The sequence below is a fragment of the Nerophis ophidion genome, linkage group LG01, assembly GCF_033978795.1.
Source record: "Nerophis ophidion isolate RoL-2023_Sa linkage group LG01, RoL_Noph_v1.0, whole genome shotgun sequence".
Lineage (NCBI taxonomy): Eukaryota > Metazoa > Chordata > Actinopteri > Syngnathiformes > Syngnathidae > Nerophis > Nerophis ophidion.
Genome location: NC_084611.1, coordinates 18,622,783 through 18,650,322, shown reverse-complemented (window position 1 = coordinate 18,650,322; position 27,540 = coordinate 18,622,783). Strand labels below are relative to the sequence as shown.

Genomic DNA, 27,540 nt, shown 5'->3' with positions numbered 1-27,540 from the left:
TGTGTATAAAAACGTTGATGGAGGTTTTACTGGTAGTATAATAAGGCCATGCGGATTTAGCCATTAATAATTGCTTAATAATGACTAATTAAGAGTCAATATGTTACTAATTTGCATGTTAATAAGCAGCTAATTAATGATGCATATGTGTTCCCCATACTAAAGTGTAACCGCAAGTTATTGTTTTATTACGTAGATAGTTTGCACTTCTTGTTTAGCACTTAGCAATATTGTTACATGCCGCTTAGTGTTTCACCAAGACTGGATCTGTTCAGCACACGTCTTCTAAAACGTGTAGATCATCCTCCTTATGTTCAGGTTAAAAAATATACGTTTTCTGAGACATCATTTGTCCCAAAGTACTCGTCGTTGTCTCTCCATCCATCCATTTACTACCGCTTATTCCCTTTGGGGTCGCGGGGGGCTCTGGTGCCTATCTCAGCTACAATCGGTTCGAAGGAGGCGTACACCCTGGACAAGTCGCCACCTCATCGCTGGGCGTCGTTGTCTCTCATGAAGTCTCATTGTCTGTTTAAAATGAGCAAAAATAAATAAATATAAAATGTTATTTTGAATGTGACGGATACTACATAACCCAAATGCAGCTGAGATAGGCTCCCCCCCCCCCCCCCCCCCAACCCCAAAAGGGACAAGTGGTGCAAAATGGATGGATATCCTTATAGTGTGTATGAAAACGTTGATGGAGGTTTTACTGGTAGTATAATAAGGCCATGCAGAATTAGGCATTAATAAGTGCTTAATAATGACTAATTACGAGTCAATATGTTACTAATTTGCATGTTAATAATCAACTAATGAATGGGGCATATGTGTTCCCCATACTAAAGTGTAACCGCAAGTGATTGTTTTATTACGTCGATAGTTCGCACTTCTTGTTTAGCACTTACCAATATTGCTACATGCTGCTTAGTGTTTCACCAAAACTGGATCTGTTTGGCACACCGCTTCTAAAACCTGTAGATCATCCTCCTCATATTCAGGTTCAAAAATATACGTTTCTGAAACATCATTTGTCCCACAGTAGTCGTCTTTGGGTCTCTCATGAAATCTCATTGTCTGTTTAAAATGGGCAAAAATACGTAAATATAAAATGTTATTTTGAATGTGACGGATACTACATAACCCAAATAGAGCTGAGATAGGCCCCAGCCCCCCCCCCCCCCCCCCCCCCCCCCCCCCGCGACCCCAAAAGGGACAAGCGGTACAAAATGGATGGATATACTTATAGTGTGTATAAAAACGTTGATGGAGGTTTTACTGGTAGTATAATAAGGCCATGTAGAATTAGGCATTAATAAATGCTTAATAATGACTAATTAAGAGTCAATATGTTACTAATTTGCATGTTAATAAGCAACTAATTAATGGGGCAGATGTGTTCCCCATACTAAAGTGTAACCGCTAGTGATTGTTTTATTACGTAGATAGTTTGCACTTCTTGTATAGCACTTAGCAATATTGCTACATGCCGCTTAGTGTTTCACCAAGACTGGATCTGTTCAGCACACCGCTTCTAAAACGTGTAGATCATCCTCCTTATATTCAGGTTCAAAAATATACGTTTCTGAAACATCATTTGTCCCAAAGTAGTCGTCGTTGTCTCTCCATCCATCCATTTACTACCGCTTATTCCCTTGGGGGGTTGCGGGGGGCGCTAGTGCCTATCTCAGCTACAATCGGTTCGAAGGCGGTGTACAGCCAGGACAAGTCTCATTCTTTAAAATGGGCAAAAATACGTAAATATAAAATGTTATTTTGAATGTGACGGATACTACATAACCTGAATGCAGCTGAGATAGGCTCCAACACCCCCGCCCTCCCTCCCGTGACCCCAAAAGGGACAAGCAGTAGAAAATGGATGGATATACTTATAGTGTGTATAAAAACGTTGATGGAGGTTTTCTGATGTTTTCAGAGCGCTTTATCGGTGGAATAAAGCGAGTCCTGTTACCCGCATTGTTGGCTGACTTTTGCTAGTGTTTATTTGCGATTTAGAATGCACAAAAGAAGAACAACATGTGAAAGATTATGAAGGAGATACAAAATAATCCCACCAAAGTGCAGTTCCCCTTTACCAACGCATCTACTACAATGTATCATGGTAAATAGGAGAAGCAAGAGAACAGTGGGGTCAAAGGGCAATCAAGGACAGGTGTCAAAATACAAAAAGCAGAGTACAGAGGAAATCGAACAATGTGGGCAACAATGCGAGGCCATCCGGCCTCAGCTTGTGGTAATGTTTTAATGTGAAACCCTCATCATTGTGTCACGTCAAGCTCCGTTGAACTCAAAAGGTGAACTCACACTGCCCTCTAAAGGCAGTCCAGCAGTAATGCAAGCACATCCACTTGTTCTTTACATTAGGTACACCTGCACACCATCCCAATACAACACAATCCTATTATGGATTGCAGTGGTGTACAACTTATATGTGTTTTCTAATATTAAATGAGGTGCCGTGTTTGAAAGTGCAAGTTCAGGACTCAAACAGATTTTGAAATAAAATGGGAAATAATCAGTCCCAGGGTCAAACTATCCCCGTTGTGTTTTGCTCAGGAGAGAACACACAGAAGCAATTACAAATAATAAAAGAAGAAATTAACAAATTAAAATGATGGGTTCAACAAAAGATTGTCTTTGAATCTCAGTAAAACTAAAATAATGTTATTTGTTAACCGTAGGAGGGAAAGTCAAACACGAATAGACGGAGTAGATATTGAAAGGGTAAAAGAAACCACATTTTGGGTGTATTAACAGATGATCAAATGAACTGTAAATGTCAAATAGAAAAATTTACATGATAAAGGGGCAAGTAATAGTTCAATAATGAATTAATAAGCAACATATGTTCTTGATTTACGTACTTTATATTCTTTACCGCTCGCGAGTGTTACCATATGTGAGTGATTGTGCAGAAATGTGGGCAAATAACTACAAAAGTCATTCACTAACCATCTTACAAATACGATCATTTAGAGCAGTGGTTCTCAAACCTTTTTTTTCAGTGATGTACCCCCTGTGAACATTTTTTTTATTCAAGTACCCCCTAATCAGAGCCAAGCATTTTTGGTTTAAAAAAAAGAGATAAAAAAGTAAAATACAGCACTATGTCATCAGTGTCTGATTTATTAAATTGTATAAAAGTGCAAAATATTGCTCATTTGTAGTGGTCTTTGGAAAAAAAAGATATAAAAATAATTAAAAACTTGTTGAAAAATTAACAAGTGATTCAATTATAAATACAGATATCTACACATCTTTTGGATCGTGAGATCGACAGGCGGATCGGTGCGGCGTCTTCAGTAATGCGGACGTTGTACCGATCCGTTGTGGTGAAGAAGGAGCTGAGCCGGAAGGCAAACCTCTCGATTTACCGGTCGATCTACGTTCCCATCCTCACCTATGGTCATGAGCTTTGGGTCATGACCGAAAGGATAAGATCACGGGTACAAGCGGCCGAAATGAGTTTCCTCCGCCGGGTGGCGGGGCTCTCCCTTAGAGATAGGGTGAGAAGCTCTGCCATCCGGGAGGGACTCAAAGTAAAGCCGCTGTTCCTTCACATCGAGAGGAGCCAGATGAGGTGGTTCGGGCATCTGGTCAGGATGCCACCCGAACGCCTCCCTAGGGAGGTGTTTAGGGCACGTCCAACCGGTAGGAGGCCACGGGGAAGACCCAGGACACGTTGGGAAGACTATGTCTCCCGGCTGGCCTGGGAACGCCTCGGGATCCCCCGGGAAGAGCTAGATGAAGTGGCTGGGGAGAGGGAAGTCTGGGTTTCCCTGCTTAGGCTGCTGCCCCCGCGACCCGACCTCGGATAAGCGGAAGATGATGGATGATGGATGGATATCTACACATATAAGTAATCATCAACTTAAAGTGCCCTCTTTGGGGATTGTAATAGAGATCCATCTGGATTCATCAACTTAATTGTAAACATTTCTTCACAAAAAAAGAAATCTTTAATATCAATATTTATGGAACATGTCCACAAAAAGGGTGTGTTCCAACTATCGTGGGATCACACTCCTCAGCATTCCCGGTAAGGTTTAATCAGGTGTACTGGAGAGGAGGCTTTGTCGGATAGTCGAACCTCGGATTCAGGAGGAACAGTGTGGTTTTCGTCCTGCTCGTGGAACTGTGGACCAGCTCTATACTCTCGGCAGGGTTTTTGAGGGTGCATGGGAGTTTGCCCAACCAGTCTACATGTGCTTTGTGGACTTGGAGAAGGCATTCGACCGTGTCCCTCGGGAACTCCTGTGGGGAGTGCTCAGAGAGTATGGGGTATCGGACTGTCTTATTGTGGCGGTCCGTTCCCTGTACGATCAGTGCCAGAGCTTGGTCCGCATTGCCGGCAGTAAGTCGAACACATTTCCAGTGAGGGTTGGACTCCACCAAGGCTGTCCTTTGTCACCGATTCTGTTCATAACTTTTATGGACAGAATTTCTAGGCGCAGCCAAGGCGTTGAGGGGATCCGGTTTGGTGGCCACGGGATTAGGTCTCTGCTTTTTGCAGATGATGTGGTCCTGATGGCTTCATCTGGCCGGGATCTTCAGCTCTCACTGGATCGGTTCGCAGAAGAGTGTGAAGCGACCGGAATGAGAATCAGCACCTCCAAGTCCGAGTCCATGGTTCTCGCCCGGAAAAGGGTGGAGTGCCATCTCCGGGTTGGGGAGGAGACCCTGCCCCAAGTGGAGGAGTTCAAGTACCTAGGAGTCTTGTTCACGAGTGAGGGAAGAATGGATCGTGAGATCGACAGGCGGATCGGTGCGGCGTCTTCAGTAATGCGGACGTTGTATCGATCCGTTGTGGTGAAGAAGGAGCTGAGCCGGAAGGCAAAGCTCTCAATTTACCGGTCGATCTACGTTCCCATCCTCACCTATGGTCATGAGCTTTGGGTCATGACCGAAAGGATAAGATCACGGGTACAAGCGGCCAAAATGAGTTTCCTCCGCCGAGTGGCGGGGCTCTCCCTTAGAGATAGGGTGAGAAGCTCTGCCATCCGGGAGGAACTCAACGTAAAGCCGCTGCTCCTTCACATCGAGAGGAGCCAGATGAGGTGGTTCGAGCGTCTGGTCAGGATGCCACCCGAACGCCTCCCTAGGGAGGTGTTTAGGGCACGTCCAGCTGGTAGGAGGCCACGGGGAAGACCCAGGACACGTTGGGAAGACTATGTCTCCCGGCTGGCCTGGGAACGCCTCGGGATCCCCCGCGAAGAACTAGACGAAGTGGCTTGAGATGGGGAAGTCTGGGCTTCCCTGCTTGGGCTGCTGCCCCCGCAACCCGACCTTGGATAAGCGGAAGATGATGGATGGATGGATGGTCCACAAAAAATGTAGCTGTCAACACTGAGTATTGCATTGTTGCATTTCTTTTCACAGTTTATGAACTTACATTCATATTTTGTTGAAGTATTATTCAATAAATATATTTATAAAGTATTTTTGAATTGTTGCTATTTTAAGAATATTGTTTAAAAACCTCACTTGGCATACCTTCAAGTAAGCATACCTCCATTTGAGAACCACTGATTTAGAATTATACATAATGTTGCAAATAGAGAATATATACAAACACTTTATTTAACATTGAAATTCAATGATTTGGTGAATTTCCAAACAGCTAAAATTATGTGCAAAGCAAATTATAACCTGCTACCCAAGAATGTACAATAATTATTCTCAACAAAAGAGGAGAAACATCTAACTGAAAACATTTGGATGCACGTATAACACTTAAAACTTTTAGCATATTAGTATGTGGAGTTAAATTATGGAATGGAAACAATGTACTAGGGTTGTACGGGATAGTATACCGGTATTGGTAAACTAATGAATCATATTCGGTACTATACTGCCTTTTGAAAAGTACCGGTCGTGCACCGCCCGTTTACGAGCAGAGGAGCATGTTCGGCAGCGCACAATCACGGAGTACTTACAAGCAGACACAGTGTGTAGACAGACAATGGTGAATGCAGGCATTTTAGCATAAAAACAAATGATAAAGGTGAAGTTATAACACAGAAACACCCTCAGGAAGAGGTGCTTTAAGACAGCTAGCTAGCGGCTAACGTACGTCCGCCGTCGGCAGTGTTTTAGCTACATCTAAATCTCTAATCCTCGTCTCCATGGTGACAAATAATGTAAGTTTCTTACAAGTATCATCCCTGCAGGACGAGGAATAGCTAAACATGCTTCACTACACACCAAAGCTCACCGGCGTCAAAATGTAAACAAACGCCACCTGACATCCACTGTAATGATACCAAGTATAATAGCGTATCTAGTCGATGCGTCAATTTTTTTTGTCATCACAACATCTTTTTTCGTTTTTTAGAAATTCATATTATGTTTATAAACTCAGGAAATATGTCCATGGATAAATGAAGACTTTGACTATGTCCAATGTATGATCCTGTAACTACTGGGTATCGGATTGATACCCATAATTGTGGTATCATCCGAAACTAATGTAAAGTATCAAACAACAGAAGAATCAATTATTATTGCATTTTAACAGAAGTGTAGATAGAACAGGTTCAAACAGAAAATAAGCAGATATTAACAAGTAGATGAATAGTTAATTTTCTACCACTCGTCCTTAATAATGTTGACAAAATAATATAATAGAAAATGACACAATATGTTACTGCATTTAAGGAGCCTTAGTTTGCTTACTTGCTAATAAAATACAAGTTGTCTTGTACATTCACTATTTTATTTAAGGACAAAATTGCAATAAGAAACAATTTAATGTACCGTAAGATTTTTTGTTAAAATAAAGCCCATAATGCAATTTGTTGTGGTTCCCTTTATTTAGAAAAGTACCAAAAAGTATCAAAATACTTTTGGTACCGGTACCAAAATATTGGTATTGGGACAACACCAGATGATCCAGTTTTAACAAAAAATTTAAGTTGTTGCAAAACATTATTGAAAAATTAGATTATCCTCTTTATCTGATTATGTGAATTACTCTAAATTGGCCCTGCGATGAGGTGGCGACTTGTCCAGGGTGTACACGGCCTTCCGCCTTAATCCAGCTAAGATAGGCTCCAGCGACCCCAAAAGGCACAAGCGGTAGGAAATGGATGGATGGACAACTTGTTTAACTATTTAATGAGTACTTTATTATTTCTTATTTATTTATGATCAAACACGGCACGTCACTCTTTGGACTTTATTTAGTGGAAGCTGTCTCGTGTGAGCTGAAAGAAGCCTTTATTGATGAAGTTTGGCGCCACACTGTCAAATAACACTGCAGTCGATCATTTATATGGTGTGTGTTTTTTTCCTCTTAAAGTGACACACACGTCGATGCATGAGGGGACAGGGTATGACTCCTTGTGTTACATAAAACATCCATAATTCATTTGACCCATCACTAATTCCTAGTTGTACTTTTTAGTCCTCTGGGATAGGGTTCTCTACCTTTTCCACTCCAGAGACAGCGTGGGGACCCTCGATTTATATATGTTTTTAATGAAAACTGTTCTAAAAGTACCCTGTTATTGTGCAATAGTATGTTTAAATAATTCAGTAATTAGTGTGCTATTTGCTTAATGTAATCTAGGGGCGCTAATCACTTGGTGGCAACTGGCGTGCTAATTACCAGCTGGCAGTGACTGCTGCTAATCACTCGGTGACAAGAAAAGTGCAAATCGCTAGTTATCTTAAATGAATATAATGTAAGTTTTCATGTTCATATTCACTGCAACTACACTACAGTGTGTTGGATCAATGTTGTTGTATCTTTAAAGGCATTTAATGTTGTGGAAAATTTGCACTGGGGATATGAATAAATCATGTATATATATATATATATATATATATATATATATATATATATATACACAGGGTGATTGAAAAAAAATATGCCAAAATTAACACTCGATATTTCAAAAGGGAAGACAATATGAGAATTCCTCTCAAAGGGCCCCAGGATGTCACGATGCACGTGTTGATTGCTGCTGTTAGTCGCCTTTTTGAGGGTAAATAAACACGTGGTCTACCTACAATTATATATATATATATATATATATATATATATATATATATATATATATATATATATATATTTATATATATGTATATATATATATATATATATGTATATATGTATATATATATGTATGTATGTATATATATACACACACAATTTTTCCACAAATATATACATATATATGCATATTTGTGGAAAAAGGGGAATATAAAGGGAGAAAAATAAAACTATATATATATATATATATATATATATATATATATATATATATATGCTGTATATACATATACATATATATATATATACTGTATATACATATACATATATATATATATATTTTTTTTCCTTTATAGTGAATTATAGTGAATTATATTTATATAGCGCTTTTCTCAAGTGACTCAAAGCGCTTTACATAGTGACACCCAATATCTAAGTTACATTTAAACCAGTGTGGTTGGCACTGGGAGCAGGTGGGTAAAGTGTCTTGCCCAAGGACACAACAGCAGTAACTAGGATGGCACAAGCGGGAATCGAACCTGCAACCCTCAAGTTGCTGGCACGGCCACTCTACCAACCGAGCTATATTCCCCTTTTTCCACAAATATGCATATATATGTATATATTTGTGGAAAAATTGTGTGTGTGGGAAAAAGGGGGATATAAAGAATAAAATAAAAATATACATATATAAATATATATATATATATATATATATATATATATATATTATATATATATATATATATATATATATATATATATATATATATATATATATATATATATATGTATTTGTATATTTTTTTTTTTTTTTTTTTCCTTTATATTCCCCTTTTTCCACAAATATACATATATATTGTTGAAAAATTGCACAGGGAATATAAATAATGTAATCAAATTATGTAAAGATTTTTAGTTTTTTTTTGTTTTTCATAGCAAAAAAAAATATTATTTATATTATTATATATTTATTTACTTCTTTTGCTTAAATCCCCCAAAAATTAAATAAATAAAAAATGTACTGCAGCTCTTTAACATTTACTTTATGGACAACTCATTCATTGTTTGAAAAAAACCTTTAAGTAAATTTATTTATACATATAAGATGCACATGGAATATGAAGGATGTAATAAAATAAAATAATATATAAAAATATATATTTGTTGTTTTTCATTGCAAAAAAAATACTTTTTTACTTGTTTTGCTCAAATCCCCAAAAATTGTAATTACAAAATATACTGCAGCTCTCTAACTTTTACTTTATAGACGATAACTCATGTTGTCTAAAAAAAACCTACATAGACCAAATATGTATTCACTTTGTTAAAAAAGAAACATTAAAACATCATATGATCTCTATTTTTTTCAGGACAGAAATTCATACATAAATATGAGCAAAAAAAAAATGTCAATCCTAAATAGTTGTATTCACTCTAAACTCCCTGAAACTTTTTCGTCCTAGTGGGACTTACCTGGTAATTATTTCCCAGTTTATCGTTGAGAAGAATTTGAAATAAAAATATAAAAATTGATCACTCGGAGTAAAACAACCCATGTTTTGACCAAAAACAGAGCAACAATTTACTTGAAAAGGATGGAGAAAGTCTTGTGGAGGTGTACCTAATGTTGTGGCCTCTCCTAATCCCATTCCGGTCTTGCGATAACAGATTGACCTGTCGTTTTTCTCACCATATCCTCCCCATTTGTCCTGTTCTGTTCTAATTCCTCTCCAACGCTCCCTCTAGATCCTTATGTCAGAGCCGGGAAAGTTGTTACAGAAGGTCAAGGTGTGGCTTCAGGAGTATTGGAACGTCACAGACCTCATGGCCATCCTCATATTTTCTGTCGGCATGGTTCTGCGTCTCCAGGAGCCTCCGCTCATGAGCTATGGACGAGTCATCTATTGCGTCAACATCATCTACTGGTACATCCGGCTGCTCGACATCTTTGGTGTCAACAAGTACCTGGGGCCCTATGTCATGATGATTGGCAAGATGGTGAGATGTGGCTGGGGCACCGTCTTCTTCTTTACAGTAAACGGTTCTCGCGGGCTCACCGGGACTAGGTTTTTGGTTCGTGCGGCGTGTTCGAGGTACCTGGAACACACTTTTCCAATTAGAGCTTGACCAAAGCTGCAAGTGTGGGATGTTTGCTTGTCTTTTAAGGCGATTACCGAGCCCACAAGCTGATCACAGAACGGGTAATTAGAGGTTGGGATTCGTAGGTGATGACTTTGTCAGCTGATTGGCATGTTTTCCGTCAGGCTGTTGCCCGGAAAGCTTCAGTGAAGCAGCTCAGAGGACATTGATACAACAGATGCACAAATACAAATGAGGTGCTTGATGAAGCCATAATTAACCCGACACGCCAGATGGGTTTTTAGACCCAGAGAGTAGGATGGCTTTGTGGAAAAGGCAGACCCCAGGAAGCATTGTGCTCCTCATGTCTGTCATGGTCCAGTCCGATTAAAGGGGAACATTATCAGCAGACCTATGTAAGCGTCAATATATACCTTGATGTTGAAGAAAAAAGTTTTTTTAACCGATTTCCGAATTCTAAAAGGGTGAATTTGGCAATTTAAACGCCTTTCAATTGTTCGCTGTCGGAGCAATGACCTTTCACCCGTGACGTCACAACATGAAGCAATCCAACATTTTCTCAAACACATTACACATACCAAGTCAAATCAGCTGTTATTTTCCGTTTTTTCGACTGTTTTCCGTACCTTGGAGACATTATACCTCGTCGGTGTGTTGTCGGAGGGTGTAACAACACGATCAGGGACGGATTCAAGTTGCAACAGTGGCCAAAAGATGTGAAAGTCTCTAGTTTGTTCCAGACCAGGGGTGTCAAACTCACATACAGACTGGGCCAAAATTTTTAACTGAACAAAGCCGCGGGCCAAGGGTTGAACAAATGAACCTTTTAATAGGGACCCAAACAAGTTTTACATTGAATATTGAACAAGCAAGGCTTATATAACTTTATAGTGACACGCAAAATCCAGTTTCAAATAATAATAATAATATTTAAAAAATATCAATGGCATATCAAATAAAATTTGAGTGTCTCTTTTCTATTTGCAGCCTTCTGAGGTAAATATCAAAATAAACTTTGTCCACAGGCTAATAATACATTTGAAAATAAAATAATAATTAATGAATCAAACATTCGAGCCTTGAAGTAACAAGAGAAAGTGCATGAATAAATTGGTAATTATTGCTCAGTTTGCTACACTAAATTTGCTTGAACACTGAATATGGAACCAGCAATAATTATACAACTTAGTAGTGCAAAATCCACATTCAAAAAATGAATAAATGGTCAAATAAATACAATTTAAATAAAACATTTAATGCCTCTTTTCTAGGGACGGCGTGGCGCAGTGGGAGAGTGGCCGTGCGCAACCCGAGGGTCCCTGGTTCAAATCCCACCTAGTATCAACCTCGTCACGTCCGTTGTGTCCTGAGCAAGACACTTCACCCTTGCTCCTGATGGGTGCTGGTTGGCGCCTTGCATGGCAGCTCCCTCCATCAGTGTGTGAATGTGTGTGTGAATGGGTAAATGTGGAAGTAGTGTCAAAGCGCTTTGAGTACCTTGAAGGTAGAAAAGCGCTATACAAGTACAACCCATTTATTTGCAGCCTTCTGAGGTAAATATCAACATTACATTTTTCCACAGGCTAATAAATCTTAAAATAAAATAATAATGAGATGGGTGGGGTTGGTGGTGGGGGCCGTGTTTTGGTGGTAGTCAGTGCTGCAAGGGGTTCTGGGTATTTCTTCTGTTGTGTTTATGTTGTGTTACGGTGCGGATGTTCTCCCGAAATGTGTTAGTCATCCTTGTATGGTGTGGGTTCACAGTGTGGCACTTTTTTGTAACAGTGTTAAAGTTGTTTATACGGCCACCCTCGGTCTGACCTGTATGGCTGTTGAGCAAGTATGCGAGGCATTCACTTAAGTGTGTGTACAAGTCGCATATATCATGTGACTTGGCCGGCACACTGTTTGTATGGAGTAAAAGCGGACGTGACAACATATTGTAGACAACGCTAAAGGCAGTGCCTTTATAGTACCAGCGGTCCTGCCTGCTGTAATGTTAATTTGATATTGCCTCAAGGGCCAAATGAAATTGTACGGTGGGCCAATTTGACCCGCGGGCCAGAGTTTGACACCATGTTATAGACACTTTACCGACGACAGCAATGCTACGACAGAGATAGCAAAGAGATGTGTGGATATCCTGCGACACTCAAAGCAGATGCATTTCCAACGATAAAGTCAACGAAATCACAAAGGTGAGTTTTGTTGATGTTGTTGACTTATGTGCTAATCAGACATATTTGGTCACGGCATGACTGCAAGCTAATCGATGCTAACATGCTATTTAGGCTAGCTGTATATACATATTGCATCATTATACCTCATTTGTAGCTATATTTGCATCCAGCCTTTCCCTCCACACACATTTAATGCCAGACAAACACATACCAATCAACGGATTCAAGTTGCACCAGTGGTCAAAAGATGCAATCGTTGGTTAGAAGGCGATCGCCGAATTCGTCCTCATTGCCGCTGTCTGTCGTGATATGGCTTAATAGCTTCAGTTTCTTCTTCAATTTCGTTTTTGCTGTCTGCCTCCACACTCCAACCATCCGTTTCAATAAATGCGTAATCTGTTGAATCACTTGCGCCGCTGAAATCCGAGTCTGAATCCGAGCTACTATGCTATACCTTTCTGTGCTATCCGCCATGTTTGTCTCTGGTAGCTTCAATAGACGGGTGGATATAACGACGGTTAAAATCAGGCACTTTGAAGCCGTTTTTCGGGATATTGCGTGATTGGTAAAAATTTGAGAAAAACTTTGAAAAATAAAATAAGCCACTGGGAACTGATTTTTATTGGTTTTAACCCTTCAGAAATTGTGATAATGTTCCCCTTTAACGAGTAGAAGAGCAAACTTCATGTTTACTTTGTACACCGAGCGAGTGTTTGTGATGATTAACAGAGGGCATCCTTTCTAAGGACGACTTTGTCCTTACAATATGAATCCAACATGTCATTATACATTCTTAACTTCCTGAAGGACTTTTTCATTCTTGAATTAGCGTACGTTCCGGACCGTATATAAGCCGCACCGACTACATTTTAGAAGAATCCATTTATCTTTCATACAAACCCCATTTCCATATGAGTTGGGAAATTGTGTTGGATGTAAATATAAACGGAATGCAATGATTTGCTAATTACAACAGCGTGGCTTCGTAAAAGAAGAGTGCGGGTACTTTCCTGGCCCGCCTGCAGTCCAGACCTGTCTCCTATCGAAAATGTGTGGCGCATCAACAAAACTCACCTTTGTGATTTCGTTGACTTTATCGTCGGAAATGCATCTGCAGGATATCCATACATCTCTGTGCCATGTCTGCCTTAGCATCGCCGGTAAAATGTGCAGACCAAACGATCGGGACTTTCGCATCTTGCCACACTGGAGCAACTTAAATCAGTCGATTGGTAAGTGTTGGTTTGGCATTAAATGTGGGTGGAGGGAAAGGCTGGATGCAAATATAGCTACAAATGTACATACAGCTAGCCAAAATAGCATGTCGTGCTAATCGATGCACATTCCACGTAAGACAACTTGAATCCCTCCCTGATCGTGTTGTCACACCCTCCGACAACACACCGACGAGGCATGATGTCTCCAAGGTACGGAAAACTGTCGAAAAAACGGAAAATAACAGAGCTGATTTGACTTGGTGTTTGTAATGTGTTTGAGAATATGGCGGATTGACTACCTTTGTGACGTCATCGCTCCGAGTGCGAATAATAGAAAGGCGTTTAACTCGCCAAAATTCACACATTTAGAGTACGGAAATCGGTTAAAAAAAATATATGGTCTTTTTTCTGCAACATCAAGGTATATATTGACGCTTACATATGTCTAGTGATAATGTTCCCCTTTAAGCCGTCCACACGCCGAGGACAGAGTTTCGAAAATGTTCACCCTGGTCTTTGTTTTCAAAACTTCAAGAGGCCAAAACACATTCAAAAGTATACCTATAGTATCTTTGTTCGTGTGGACATGGCCTCAGGCTGAATTGTGCCCTTGCGTCACGCGGCGTACGTCTTGTCTTGATTTGTTCACAGCTCTCCTTTCAGAGGGCTTAGGCGGGACTCTCAGTTCTCCTCCAAAACGCTAGAGGGCAGTGTTTTCCTGAGTGAGCAACCGCAACTCTTTTCGACTCGCTGTTAGCTTCCTGTGTGCAGTCCTCGTAAACCGTGGCGTCGCGCTTCCGATACGTACCACTGTGTTGCAACGGGGGATGGATACCATTCACATACATACCGATACGGTAGCTCGTACCAATTTTCGGAACTTGTGTGTGTGTTACTGAATATTAATTGTTTTTTATAATATGATATTGATCATCTCATTTTTATTTTCAACTTTAAACATGGGCTGATTGTAATAACTACTGTCCATTTGTTATATCTTCTTGTATTTATAATACATGTATCATTCACAGGTATGACACAAAGTTGCAAATGCAGTTGCAAGTGTTGGTCTGTTGCGTCCTACAAAGTGTTAATACTATAGGTATTGCTCTTACCATCGTCAAACTTTAGAATAGAATAGAATAGAATAGAATGGACTTTATTGTCATTATATTTGCATATAATGAGATTAAGGACTCCAATTTAAGGTGCGGTAGTGGGAACAAATACGGGCCCAAGGGGTAATAAAGGAAAAACTAACAATTAAAATAAACAGACTACAATCGAATAAAAATAAGCAATCCTGTACAATATACAAAACACTATAGAAATACAAAATACTGTACAATATACAGAGCAAGACAAATTAAATATTGCAAGCTCCAACTTCTGAGTAGACATTACAATCACATACAGTACATAAAACAAACAAAATACAGTATAAAAGGCATTATCACGTATTTTTTTTTAAAGTGCTTGTGCTTGTTTATAAATTATTAATAAATAAAAGCATCAATAAAAAAACAACAAAAAATAAAAAATAAAAAATAAAAATAAATAAAAAAATAAAATAAAATAAAAAATAAAAATAAAAAATAAAAAATAAAAAATAAAAAATAAAAAAAAATATATATATATATATATATATATATATATATATATAAATGCACCAGTTGTTTAATTGTAGCGTGCATCTTAGTAGTTTTCATTAACAAATTTCATTTCATTAACACATTTGCAGTCCTCTCCAAGGTTTCTCCTAGTCATTCTCATCGACGTCCCACTGGGCTGTGAGTTTTTCTTTGCCCTTTTGTGGGCGCTGATTTGCGGATGACGTTGTGGCGTGTGCAGCCCTTTGAGACACTAGTGATTTAGGGCTATATAAATAAACATTGATTGATTGATTGAAGTCGCTAATGCTAATCAGTAGCATGTCAATGGCAAAGCCAATGGATATTAGCATCAAGCTAGCACATTTGTGGAAAAGTGGAGCCTTGCTTTACTTACGTTGGGGGGGGGGGGTTTTGGGTCAATTTTTTTCTTTGCCTCATTCTATTCTATTGCCTCATTCCTTCAAGGTAGTTTGGCCGAGTCGGCTCTCAGTGCTGATGATTTGTCCGGCAAGTGCCGAAATGCGAAGAGTCGACGTCATGTGCAACCCAGGTACCGTAACACGGCACCGTTGGATTTCGCGTGAGTCGTCTAGCGGAATTCGATTGGTGCCAAAAAAGTGACAGACCTGGCACCCATCCCTCGTTGCAAAAATTCACGGTTCTATGGTTGTCGTCACACTATGCCGTACGTCAAAATAAACTATAGGCTAAGATCTTTATGCTGGTTTTAAGGATCTGCAGCAGAAAAGCTATTCAAAGATCCTTGATACAACAGGATGGTTAGTACGACCGTGTTGGACTGTTGTCATCCACTGGATTTGGTCCTCAGGCTGTAGTTTTTGATGATGCTTGGTTCAACAATGACTCTCATCTCTACTCGAGCGATTGTCTTCCTCCGCTAACTCCCCTCTTCACCCTTCTGTCAGATGATCGACATGATGTACTTTGTCATCATCATGTTGGTGGTGCTCATGAGCTTCGGGGTGGCCCGGCAGGCCATCCTCAACCCCAATGAAGATCCATCTTGGATGCTGGCAAGGAACATCTTCTTCATGCCTTACTGGATGATCTACGGAGAAGTCTTTGCGGACCAGATTGATCGTAAGTCCAGGGGACAACAGCCGTTGAAGTTGTATCGGAATTGTTGGAAATGTATTGTTGGCGCACGGACGGTGGGCGTGATGCGTTATTCACAGGGAATCCATATAGGCCAGTTGGGTAAATAATAAGGAATTATTTATAACAGTGGGTTAAATAATAGGTAATTAATTCTACCAGTGGTATAAATAATAGGTAATTATTCATATTAGTGGTGTAAATAATAGGTAATTATTCATACCAGTGGTATAGATTATAGGTAATTATTTCTACCAGTGGGTTAAATAAAAGGTAATTAATTCTACCAGTGGTAAAAATAATATGTAATTATTTCTACCAGTGGTGTAAATAATAAGTAATTATTTCTACCAGTGGTATAAATTATAGGTAAGTATTTCTACCAGTGGGTTAAATAATAGGTAATTAATTCTACCAGTGGTAAAAATAATAGGTAATTGTTTCTACCAGTGGTGTAAATAATAGTTAATTATTTCTACCAGTGGTGTAAATAATAGGTAATTATTCATACCAGTTGTGTAAATAATAGGTAGTTATTCATACCAGTTGTGGAAATAATACGTAATTATTCATACAAGTGGTGTAAAAAATAGGTAATTAATTCTACCAGTGGTAAAAATAATAGGTAATTATTTCTACCAGTGGTGTAAATAATAAGTAATTATTTCTACCAGTGGTGTAAATAATGAGTAATTGATTCTACCAGTGGTATAAATAATAGGTAATTATTTCTACCAGTGGTGTAAATAATGGGTAATTAATTCTACCAGTGGTATAAATAATAGGTAATTATTTCTACCAGTGGTGTAAATAATAGGTAATTACTTCTACCAGTGGTGTAAATAATGGGTAATTATTCATACCAGTGGTGTAAATAATAAGTAATTATTCCTACCAGTGGTGTAAATAGTAGGTAATTAATTCTACCAGTGGTATAAATAATAGGTAATTATTCATAGCAGTGGTGTAAATAATAGGTAATTATTTCTACCAATGGTATAAATTAGAGGTAAGTATCTCTACCAGTGGGTTAAATAAAAGGTAATTATTTCTACCAGTGGTGCAAATAATAGGTAATTATTCATACCAGTGGAGTAAATAATAAGTAATTATTTCTACCAGTGGGTTAAATAATAGGTAATTAATTCTACCAGTGGTGTAAATAATAAGTAACTATTCATACCAGTGGTGTAAATAAGAGGTAATTATTTCTACCAGTGGTTTAAATAATAGGTATATATTTATACAAGTGGTGTAGATAATAGGCAAACCTGGACAAATGGGGCCCACATAAATCCCCTTCTCTTAATATTTTATTACATACACTGTAAAAACAACCTGTATATTTTTGTCATCCAAATTTTACTGTAAAAAAAAACACTGTATATTTATTAAAATGTTTTATTAAATGTTTTCAAATGGAAAAAAATGGCAGTCTAGCCACTAGAATTTTACTGTAAAATACAATATTTTTTAAAATAATTTATCAAAGTATTTTTAAAAAATGTACCACTGTTTTTTAAATGGGAATTAAGCCACCAAAATGTTACTGTAAAATATACTACATATTACTGTACATGAAAAAACACTACCACTGTTTGTTTGTTTTTTATTCTAGCAACTGAGCTTCCCGTTTTTTACTGTAAAAAATGTGATGCCTTTTTTTGGGGATCTTGGGTGAGAGAAAGATAATGCAATGCAGTCTGCTGAAAATGCCTGAAAGCGCCACTCTACATAGTCAACTGATGCTGTGGTCATAGTTGGAATTGCCACATATTTTAAGATATATATTTAACATTACTGCCATCTGTCTGCTAAATACATTTCATGGGGGCCATATGAGTTCTATTCTTACTGTTAATATTTTTAAGTATACTTTAAAAAAAAAAATGTAGATTTTGCAGTAAAAAAAAATAGTAACTCAGTCACCAGAATTTTACTGTAATATTCTCTTGTGTTTTAGTTTTTTGTTTTTTACAATACAGTATATAACGGTAAATAAAAACTTTATACCACTGTTTTTTAACGGCAAAAAAATAGCAGTTAAGCCACCAGAAATGTGTTGTAAAATGTACGGTGGTTTTTACAACATATTACTGTAAATGGAAAAAAGTAACACCATTTTTTTGTTTTTATATTCTGGCATCTGAGCACTTTTTTTTGTAGTTTTTTACCTAAAAAAAAAAAGGTGGTAGCATTATTAAACCTACTCAGTGGCCTAGCGGTTAGAGTGTCCGCCCTGAGATTGGTAGGTTGGGTGTTCAAACCCCGGCAGAGTCATACCAAAGACTATAAAAATAGGACTCATTACCTCCCTGCTTGGCGCTTAGCATCAAGGGTTGGAATTGGGGGTTAAATCACCAAAAATGATTCCCGGGCGCGGCACCGCTGCTGCCCACTGCTCCCCTCACCTCCCAGGGGGTGATCAAGGGGGATTGGTCAAATGCAGAGAATAATTTCGCCACACCAAGAGTGTGTGTGACAATCTTTGATAGCTTTAACTTTATGCAATGCAGTCTGCTGAAAACAACAGAAAGCGCCACTCTGCATAGCAACTGACGCTGTGGTCGTAGTTGGAATTGCCACAAAACACATTTTAAGATATTTAACACTCTACTGTAATCTGGCAGATCAAGTGGATAGTGCACCCCCAAGTTGTGACGTTTCATGTGTCAGGTAGACAGTGACAAATGGGCCGTATGAATCTTCTTCCTACAGTTATTACTTTTTACGTACACTGTAAAATAAAACTATAGATTTTACAGTAAAAAAAACAAAAATAAACTGTCAACTCATTCACCCAAATTTTACTGTAAAATACAGTGTTTTGTTTTTTTACAATATATTATGGTAAATGGAAAAATTGGACCACTTTCCTTTTTTTAACGGAAAACACTGACGGAATTCTGCACCGTAAAATCTACAGAGGTTTTTTTTACAACTTTTTACTGTAAATGTAAACAGTAACACTATTTCATCTTAATTCTGGCAACCAAACTTCTGGATTTTTATCATAGAAAAAATTTGTGGTACCGTTTTCCCATTCACAGTAATACACTGTTGAAACAACCATACATTTTATTGTTAAAAAGAAATGAACTGGCAGCTCAGTCAACAGAATTTTACCACAAAAAAAAGAAACAGTGGTAGGGTTTTATTTTTTAATTTACTGCTGTAAAAACCACCGTGAATTTCACCGTAACATGTATCGTCATTTTTACAGTGTATAATCGGATAGATAACTTCATAAGTCAAGCAGATATTGCAACTATTTATTTTATTTTAACAAAACTTTTTGTGGTCTTATTATATTAATTGCAGTATTTAATAATATGAATGTTTAAAAGTTTTGCAATTTCATGCAGTGCATATGAAAAAAAAATTGATACATTTAGTAAGAAATGATAAGCCAGCATAATTCTACACCGTAAAATGTACGGAGGTTTTTTACTTTTTTTTTTTTACTGTAAATTTAAACAGTAACACTATTTTATTTTAATTCTGGCAACCGAAATTCCAGATTGTTATCGTTAAAAAAAATAAGTGGCGCCGCTTTTCCATTCACAGTAATAAACTATGTACATTTTACTGTTAAAAACAAACAGACAGCTAAATCATCAGAATGTTACCATTAAAAAAACAGTGGTAGAGTTTCACTGCAGTAAAAACTACTGTAGATTTTACCGTAACATTTATCGTCATTTTTTTAGAGAATAAAATTTGATAAATAACTTCATAAGTCAAGCAGATATTTCAACTATTTCAGTTCAATTTCAGTATCTGAGCATTCACACGCCTTTTCTAGTTAAACATTCAAACACAGTGTTGCCGTTCAAACTTAAATATGCTTGTGAAATAAAACCTCTGCCTCGGTTTTTAAACGCATACTTAGGCCTACTACGCTACTGTATTTTAAAGTTAGTCATTATGGTGGTACTCGGAGAGACAGTTTTTTCTAAGGTGGTACTTGGTGGAAAAAATTTAGACAACCACTGCTGAATATCACGATAAAATCATAGTATAGTCAATGTTGGCGTACTGTTACAACAGGGGTCCCCAAACTACGGCCCGCAGGTCGGGCACGGCCCGCCAGCGTCCAAAATACGGCCCGCGGGAAGTCCCAAGTTAAAAAAATAAATTAGTTATTTTATTTATTTATTTATTTTAAATCTGTCCTTTGTAATCCATTTTACTCTTGTTACTCTCAGTGTCTCCTAGCCGCTCAGGCAAATCATATTGTCGAAAAATGCATTTTCGCAGCGGCAAGTGTGTGCTCTTTTAGTCATATAGTTTGCGAGGATTTTGTGTGTATATATATATATATATATACATATATATATATATATATATATATATATATATATATATATATATATATATATATATATATATATATATACATATATATATATATATATATATATATATATATATATATATCCATCCCATCCATTTTCTACCGCTTATTCCCTTTTGGGGTCGCGGGGGGCGCTGGCGCCTATCTCAGCTGCAATCGGGCGGAAGGCGGGGTACACCCTGGACAAGTTGCCACCTCATCGCAGGGCCTTTATATAAATATATATATATATATATATATATATATATATATATATATATATATATATATATATATATATATATACATTATTTGTGTGTATATATATGTGTGTATATATATATATATATGTGTGTGTATATATATGTGTATATATATATATATATATATATATATACACATATATATATACACTATAAAAACAGTACCACTTTTTATATTTTCGTTTGTTTTCGTTTTGGAGACTTGTGTATGCGTGCGCATGTTTATATATATATATATATATATATATATATATATATATATATATATCTTAATTAGATTATCCAGAGAATAGTGCTCAATAACATGGTAGAGCGCAATATATATGTATGTGTGGGAAAAATCACATGACTACTTCATCTCTACAGAACTGTTTCATGAGGGGTTCCCTCAATTGTCAGGAGATCCCTCTCCTGACGATTGAGTGAACCCCTCATGAAACAGTTCTGTAGAGATGAAGTAGTCATGTGATTTTTCTCACACATACATATATATATATATATATATATATATATATATATATATATATATATATATATATATATATATATATATATATATGTATATATATATATATATATATATAAACAGCCCGGCCCACAGCCAATTTTTTTTAACCCAATGCAGCCCCCGAGTCAAGAAGTTTTGGGACCCCTGTGCTACTAGGATGCTAAAAATACGATTTTTTAAAATTGAGCCACTTGATGTTTTTTGTTTCTTTTTTTTTCTTTTTTCTTTTTCTTTTTTGTCAAGTTACATCAGTCTTTCATTTCAGTTTTAGTTTGGGCTTTAAAAAAAAAAAAAAAAAGGTGTTATCAAATGTTTGTGTACTATATGTGTGTGGTTGTCATTTTCACGGGAGGAGTGGCCCAAAGAGAAGAGATCTGAAATAATGTTTTCATTCTGTGTTTCAGATATGCGTATTAGGAAGTTACAGCAAAGGCTGAATGAGAAAATCTGGCTGGTCGAAAATTACTTGCGAACGTACGGAACCTGGCGTAGTAACTGTCCAACCCACAGTGGCCAGTGCAGTCAGAATCCCAGTAAATCCACTTGATATGGACGTGTCACCTCTTTATGACCCCGCATCCCTGCTTCACCATCCTCACTTGACCGCCGTGCCATGCCCACTTGCTCCACTAGAGGCCACTAGAGTAAAGTGTGCATGCTCCGGGCTGCGCTTTGCTTGGTTTTTCGGCGCTGCGGTCGCGTAAAAACTGTGCCCGGGACCCCCGCCTGTAGCCTGGCAAAAAGGCCGCTTCCTGTCCGCAAAGTGGCCTTGACGGCGTAACGTTTTCAAAATAAAGCGTCACGGCTGTGTTTCGTTTCCATATCACGGGGAACTATCAAAGCTGCAACTTGTGATAGTTTCTTCGTGCCATTTTAGAAGCCTCGCTTTAAAGTTGGGCTGCACTTTTATTTGGGGGGTGGGGGGTAATTTTGTCTATCATTCACAATCTTTAAAAAAAATAAAAATGTATGCATTCTAAATCGTAAATAAATGTTAGCAAAAGTCAGCTAACAATGAAAGCAGTGGCAGGCCAAGCGTTTCTCACCTAGGCCTTTAGTGATGTCCTACTTAGTCCGACTTTACCTCTCAAGATACCGTATTTTATATCACCACTGAAGATACTATACCAGGGGTCGGCAACCCAAAATGTTGAAAGAGCCATATTGGACAAAATATACAAAAACAAATCTGTACAAATCTGTCTCTTTGATGTACAAAAGTACATCAAAGAGACATGGTAATTTTGGATCTGAACAGCTATTTACCCACATTTAAGCGTCTTGGCGAAAATGACCCGCAACATCATCTTTGTATACAAACTCTGCACAGACATTCCACTACACATCAAAGTGTCCAAATTTTACTCACCAGTTCATGACCCTAAATGAGGAAAAGTCACCAAATTTCAGGATAACCAGTACTTTGATCAACACAAAAACTGAAATGGGTCAAATTGAGCCTTAACATAATACAATTGGAATCAAAAATGTATTGTATGACACTTTTCTAAATGTTTATATACCTAAAATTAAGTTGTTATTGGTTTAACCAGTTTTCTTGAGTGCATTTGCACCAGGGGTCGGGAACCTTTTTAGCTGAGAGAGCCTTACAAGCCAAATATTTTTTAAAGTATTTCCGTGAGAGCCATAAAATATATTTTTTTAATACTGAATACGACTAAATGCGTGCATTTTTAAGTAAGACCAACTTTTTTAGAGTACAATAAGTCTCTTATTATTTTTAATAACATTGTTATTCTGAAGCTAACCAACAATAGATAAATGCGCCTTCTTGAACAGGTGTGGTAGAAACCGGATGAATGGATTAAATGTCTTATATTTTGAACGTTATTTTTGACACTGTGATTACCAGCGGAATTATTTATTACTTACCATGTTAAGCAATGTCAGCTAAGATTTATCTGAGAGCCAGATGCAGTCATCAAAAGAGCCACATCTTGCTCTAGAGCCATAGGTTCCCTACCCCTGCTTTACGCAGTACGGGTCAAAATGACACACAACATAATCAATGTAATTGTTTCATATAGTACAAGGGTTTAGAGGACTTAAAGGAAATTAAATGAGCTCAAATATAGCTACAAATGAGGCATAATGATGCAATATGTACATACAGCTAGCCTAAATAGCATGTTAGCATCAATTAGCTTGCAGTCATGCAGGCACCAAATATGTCTGATTAGCACTCCACACAAGTCAATAACATCAACAAAACTCACCTTTGCGCATTCTCTCACAATGTTAAAAGTTTAGTGGACGAAATGTGACAGAAAAAAAGTGGCATAAAATACGCCCTAGAAAGTCGGAGAAAGTTGTACATGTAAACAAACCACGGTGCGTTCAAGGACCGCCGAAATTAGTAGGACAAAACGGCGCTTGCCAAATATTTGAATCAGTGAAGCATGTTAAATGTAAACAGTGTGCTTTATAGCAATTAGGGAGGTTTGTGTCATGTTTGTCCTCCTGCGGAAACCATATTAAAAAAAAATATATGTTTTTTTTCCTTCATTTTTTTTCATTTTTCATACATTTTTGAAAAAGCTCCAGAGAGCCACTAGGGCGGCGGTAAAGAGCCACGGGTTGCCGACCCCCGGACTATACAGAAACACACTTGGACACTCCTGGGCATAGGAACCGACCCTGTGGTTGCTTCATGGCAACTTTTAATCTTTAAAATAATTTTTGAATAATCAATTTTGTTGTGCTTAAATTAGTGGCAAGTTTGATCCGTTTTGCATAGTACAAAAGTCACTATTGATATTGTCTATAATTAACAAAGCTTAACCAAAACGTCATTGTTTCCGATAATGAACTAATTACACAATCAGTTAGACTTTAAACATACTGCACACAGGTGAATGAAGGGCATACTTATTCAACAGCCATACATGTCACACTAAACATGTGCCATATAGTGAAACCACACTAAACAACGACAAACACATTTTGGAAGATAATTTCTTCCTCCAAACATGACGAGTTGAATTTATACCAAAATGGATACATGGATGATACAGCAGAGGAGTGGGAGAATGTCATGTGGTCAGATGAAACCAAAAATAGAACATTTTGGTATGAACTCAACTCGTCGTGTTTGGAGGAAGAAGAATACTGAGTTGCATCCCAAGAACACCATACCTACTGTGAAGCATGGGGGTGGAAACATCATGCTTTGGGGCTGTTTCTCTGCTAAGGGGACAGGACGATTGATCCGTGTTAAGGAAAGAATGAATGGGGCCATGTATCGTGAGATTTTGAGCCAAAACCTCCTTCCATCAGTGAGAGCTTTGAACGGTTGACCAAATACTTATTTTCCACCATAATTTACAAATAAATTCTTTAAAATTTCTACAATGTGAATTCCTGGATTTTTTTTTCTTATTCTGTCTCTCATAGTGGAAGTGTACCTATGATGAAAATGACAGACCTCCGTCATCATTTTAAGTGGGAGACCTTGCACAATCGGTGGCTGACTAAATACTTTTTTGCCCCACTGTAGCTCTCTGTGAGCAAGGCGATGCTAAAAAGTAGTTCCCCGGCTAATACTCGGTTAATATGGCGCATTTCGGATGTTTTTCAGAGGGTTTTATGAGCGGAAGGGAGTACTGCAAGGAGCTGGATAGTTAGCCACCTCGTACTTGCCATATTTTACGACTTAGAATGCACAAAAAATGTCAGAACGTGTGTTCTTGTCTCACATAAGGATTGTGAATGATACGGCAGTTTCTCTTTAGGACTTTTACTGAAAGCGGGCCATTGCCATGTCAACACATCTCCCCTTTTTTTTTTTTTTTGTATGAACCAGCATAAACAGCATAAGTCGGCCTTAAGAATCAGCATTGAAATGCATCATGATCCGCCGCCTGTCTTCATCTGCAGTTTGTTTTTTTTCACGTGGTTCAGTTGTCAGAATTCTCGAATGAAACCTTTTTTTTTTATTATTATTTTTTAATTTTGGAGCCAAACCAAAATTCTAAAAGTAGAAACTTACTTCAGTTCTCTGTCTTTGGGCTGCAATGTGTGATCAATTGAACAATATGGCGGGCATGAATTCAGTATGAATCGGAGAAGGCAAACAAACGGCTGACGATCAACAGCAACTGAACCATCACGGATGGAAAAAAAACATCAAATGTATCTTAAATACATTGGGAAAGCAGCCATTGAGTGACGCTATGGCCACGCTATAGCCCAGATATATTTCAAACATTGGGAATATGTTTAAATATATTGGATCACCATGTTGATACGTGATTGTTTTTCTTTGTTCCCACGTCCCATCCAGAAGCATACAATATATGCTGCTTGTTTGTTTGCTATATATATATCAGTTACGTCAGGGGTGTCCAAACTTTTTCCACTGGGGGCTGCACCCTGAAAAATGAAAACAAGCGGTGGCCATGTTGATGTTTTTTTATTATTTTTTTAGCTTTAGGGCTCCCCTCAAGTTTGGTCCGAGGCATCCGGAAGGGTCTCAGTCCAAAAATGTTTTTATATAAATCTTTTTTTAAATTATTTTTATTCAAGGCTTAAATCTGTGGATCTACTTCAGATCTAACTGTCAATAAAAAGTTAAACTTTTTTTTTTTTTTTTTTTAATGATTAATACCCTTTTTTTTAAAAACTTTTTTACCGGGAAAAACACAAAATGTACAATATTTACCCCAAAAAATAGTTTAAAAAGGAATATGAAGTTCTTAAATATGTCAATAAGTCATAACAGCATTGAATTTAATTAAACATTATTTTTTGAGCAATGACAGTTTTACAAAAAAATCATACAGTACTTTTTCTTTTTTTTTACTTTCAAAGCTTAAACCACTTGATCAACTTCTGCTCCATCCGTTGATTAAATGTTTTTTTTTTTTAATTATGTTTTTTATTTCTTTATTTTATTTATGTCTTTAATGTTCCGTCAAAAACCTTTTTTTTTTTACTAAGTGTGCAATTTTTCCCCCCCAAAAAATATTTGAAAGTAGGACACTGATGAGAAGTAATTGGAACTTTAAATAGGTCAATAATGTAAACAACATTGATTATAATTAATTTATTATTTATTTACAAGCCCACTAAAAATATTGGGGATCCAAATGGGTCCCACTTATAAAAGTGTTAAAAATAAAAATAAAAATGTTTTCCTACTATCAACGCTTAAATCTCTAGATCAACCTCAGATCCATCCGTCGACTACACTGTATGTGTTTTTATAATATTTATTTTTATTAAATTTTTTTATTTAATGCCCTTTTTTGTCAAAAACCTTTATTTTTTCAATGGTAAACACACAAAATATGCTAATTGTTTCCCTGAAAAAATTTTTGAAAGTAGAGCATTGATGTGAAGTAATTGGAACCTTAAATATGTCAATAATTCATAATAACATTGATTACAATTGATGATTATTTTTGGAGCAATGCCTTTTTTTAAAAGAAAAAAAACCCAAAAATGATTGTGAATCCAAATGGGTGTCACTCATAAAAGTGTTAAAAATCAATGTATTTTTTTTTCCTACTATCAACGCTTAAAATCTAGATCAACCTCAAATCCATCCATTGATTATATGTTTATATTTTTAAAAATAAATAAATACAAAATAATTTAGTTTTAATGTCGTTTTTTGTTAAACACCTTAGTTTTTTTCTAAGGCAAACACACAAAACATGCAAATTATTTTCCTCAAAAAATTATTGAAAGTAGAATATTGATGTGAAGTTTATTGGAGGTTTAAAGAGGTCAATAATTCATAACAATATTGGTTTTAAGTTGTTTTTAAGCAATGACAGTTTGAGCAATGACAGTTAAAAAAAACAAAAAAACAAATCCCACTAAAATTATTGGGGATCCAAATGGTTCCCACTCATAAAAGTATTAAAAATATATATATTTGTGATTATCAACGTTCTAGATCAACATTCAGATCCATCTGTCGATTATATATTTATATATATATATATATATTTTTTTTTTTTTGTCCAAAAACTTTTTTTTTCTTATGACAAACACACACAAAATATGCAAATTACCCCCCCCCCAAAAAAAAAATATTGAAAGTTGAATATTGATCTGAATTAATTGGAGCTTTAAAAAGTTATATAATTCATAATGATATGATATTTTATTACTTTTTGAGCAATGACAGTTAAAAAAAAAGGTCCCACTAAAATTATTG

At 37.0% G+C, this 27,540-nt stretch overlaps 1 protein-coding gene across 6 annotated transcripts in view; it reads left to right on the top strand.

Annotated features, from left to right (window-relative positions):
- trpm3 (transient receptor potential cation channel, subfamily M, member 3) overlaps positions 1–27,540 on the top strand; it is a 400,472-nt gene that overhangs the window by 355,233 nt on the left and 17,699 nt on the right. For 2 of the 6 annotated variants that reach the window (XM_061897779.1, XM_061897770.1), the window contains exons 20-22: positions 9,767–10,018; positions 16,057–16,231; positions 21,758–21,886. In XM_061897779.1, the coding sequence (XP_061753763.1) occupies positions 9,767–10,018; positions 16,057–16,231; positions 21,758–21,886 (556 nt within the window). The remainder of the gene's footprint in view (positions 1–9,766; positions 10,019–16,056; positions 16,232–21,757; positions 21,887–27,540) is intronic. The other 4 variants (XM_061897816.1, XM_061897806.1, XM_061897785.1 and 1 more) reach the window with 3 other exon arrangements.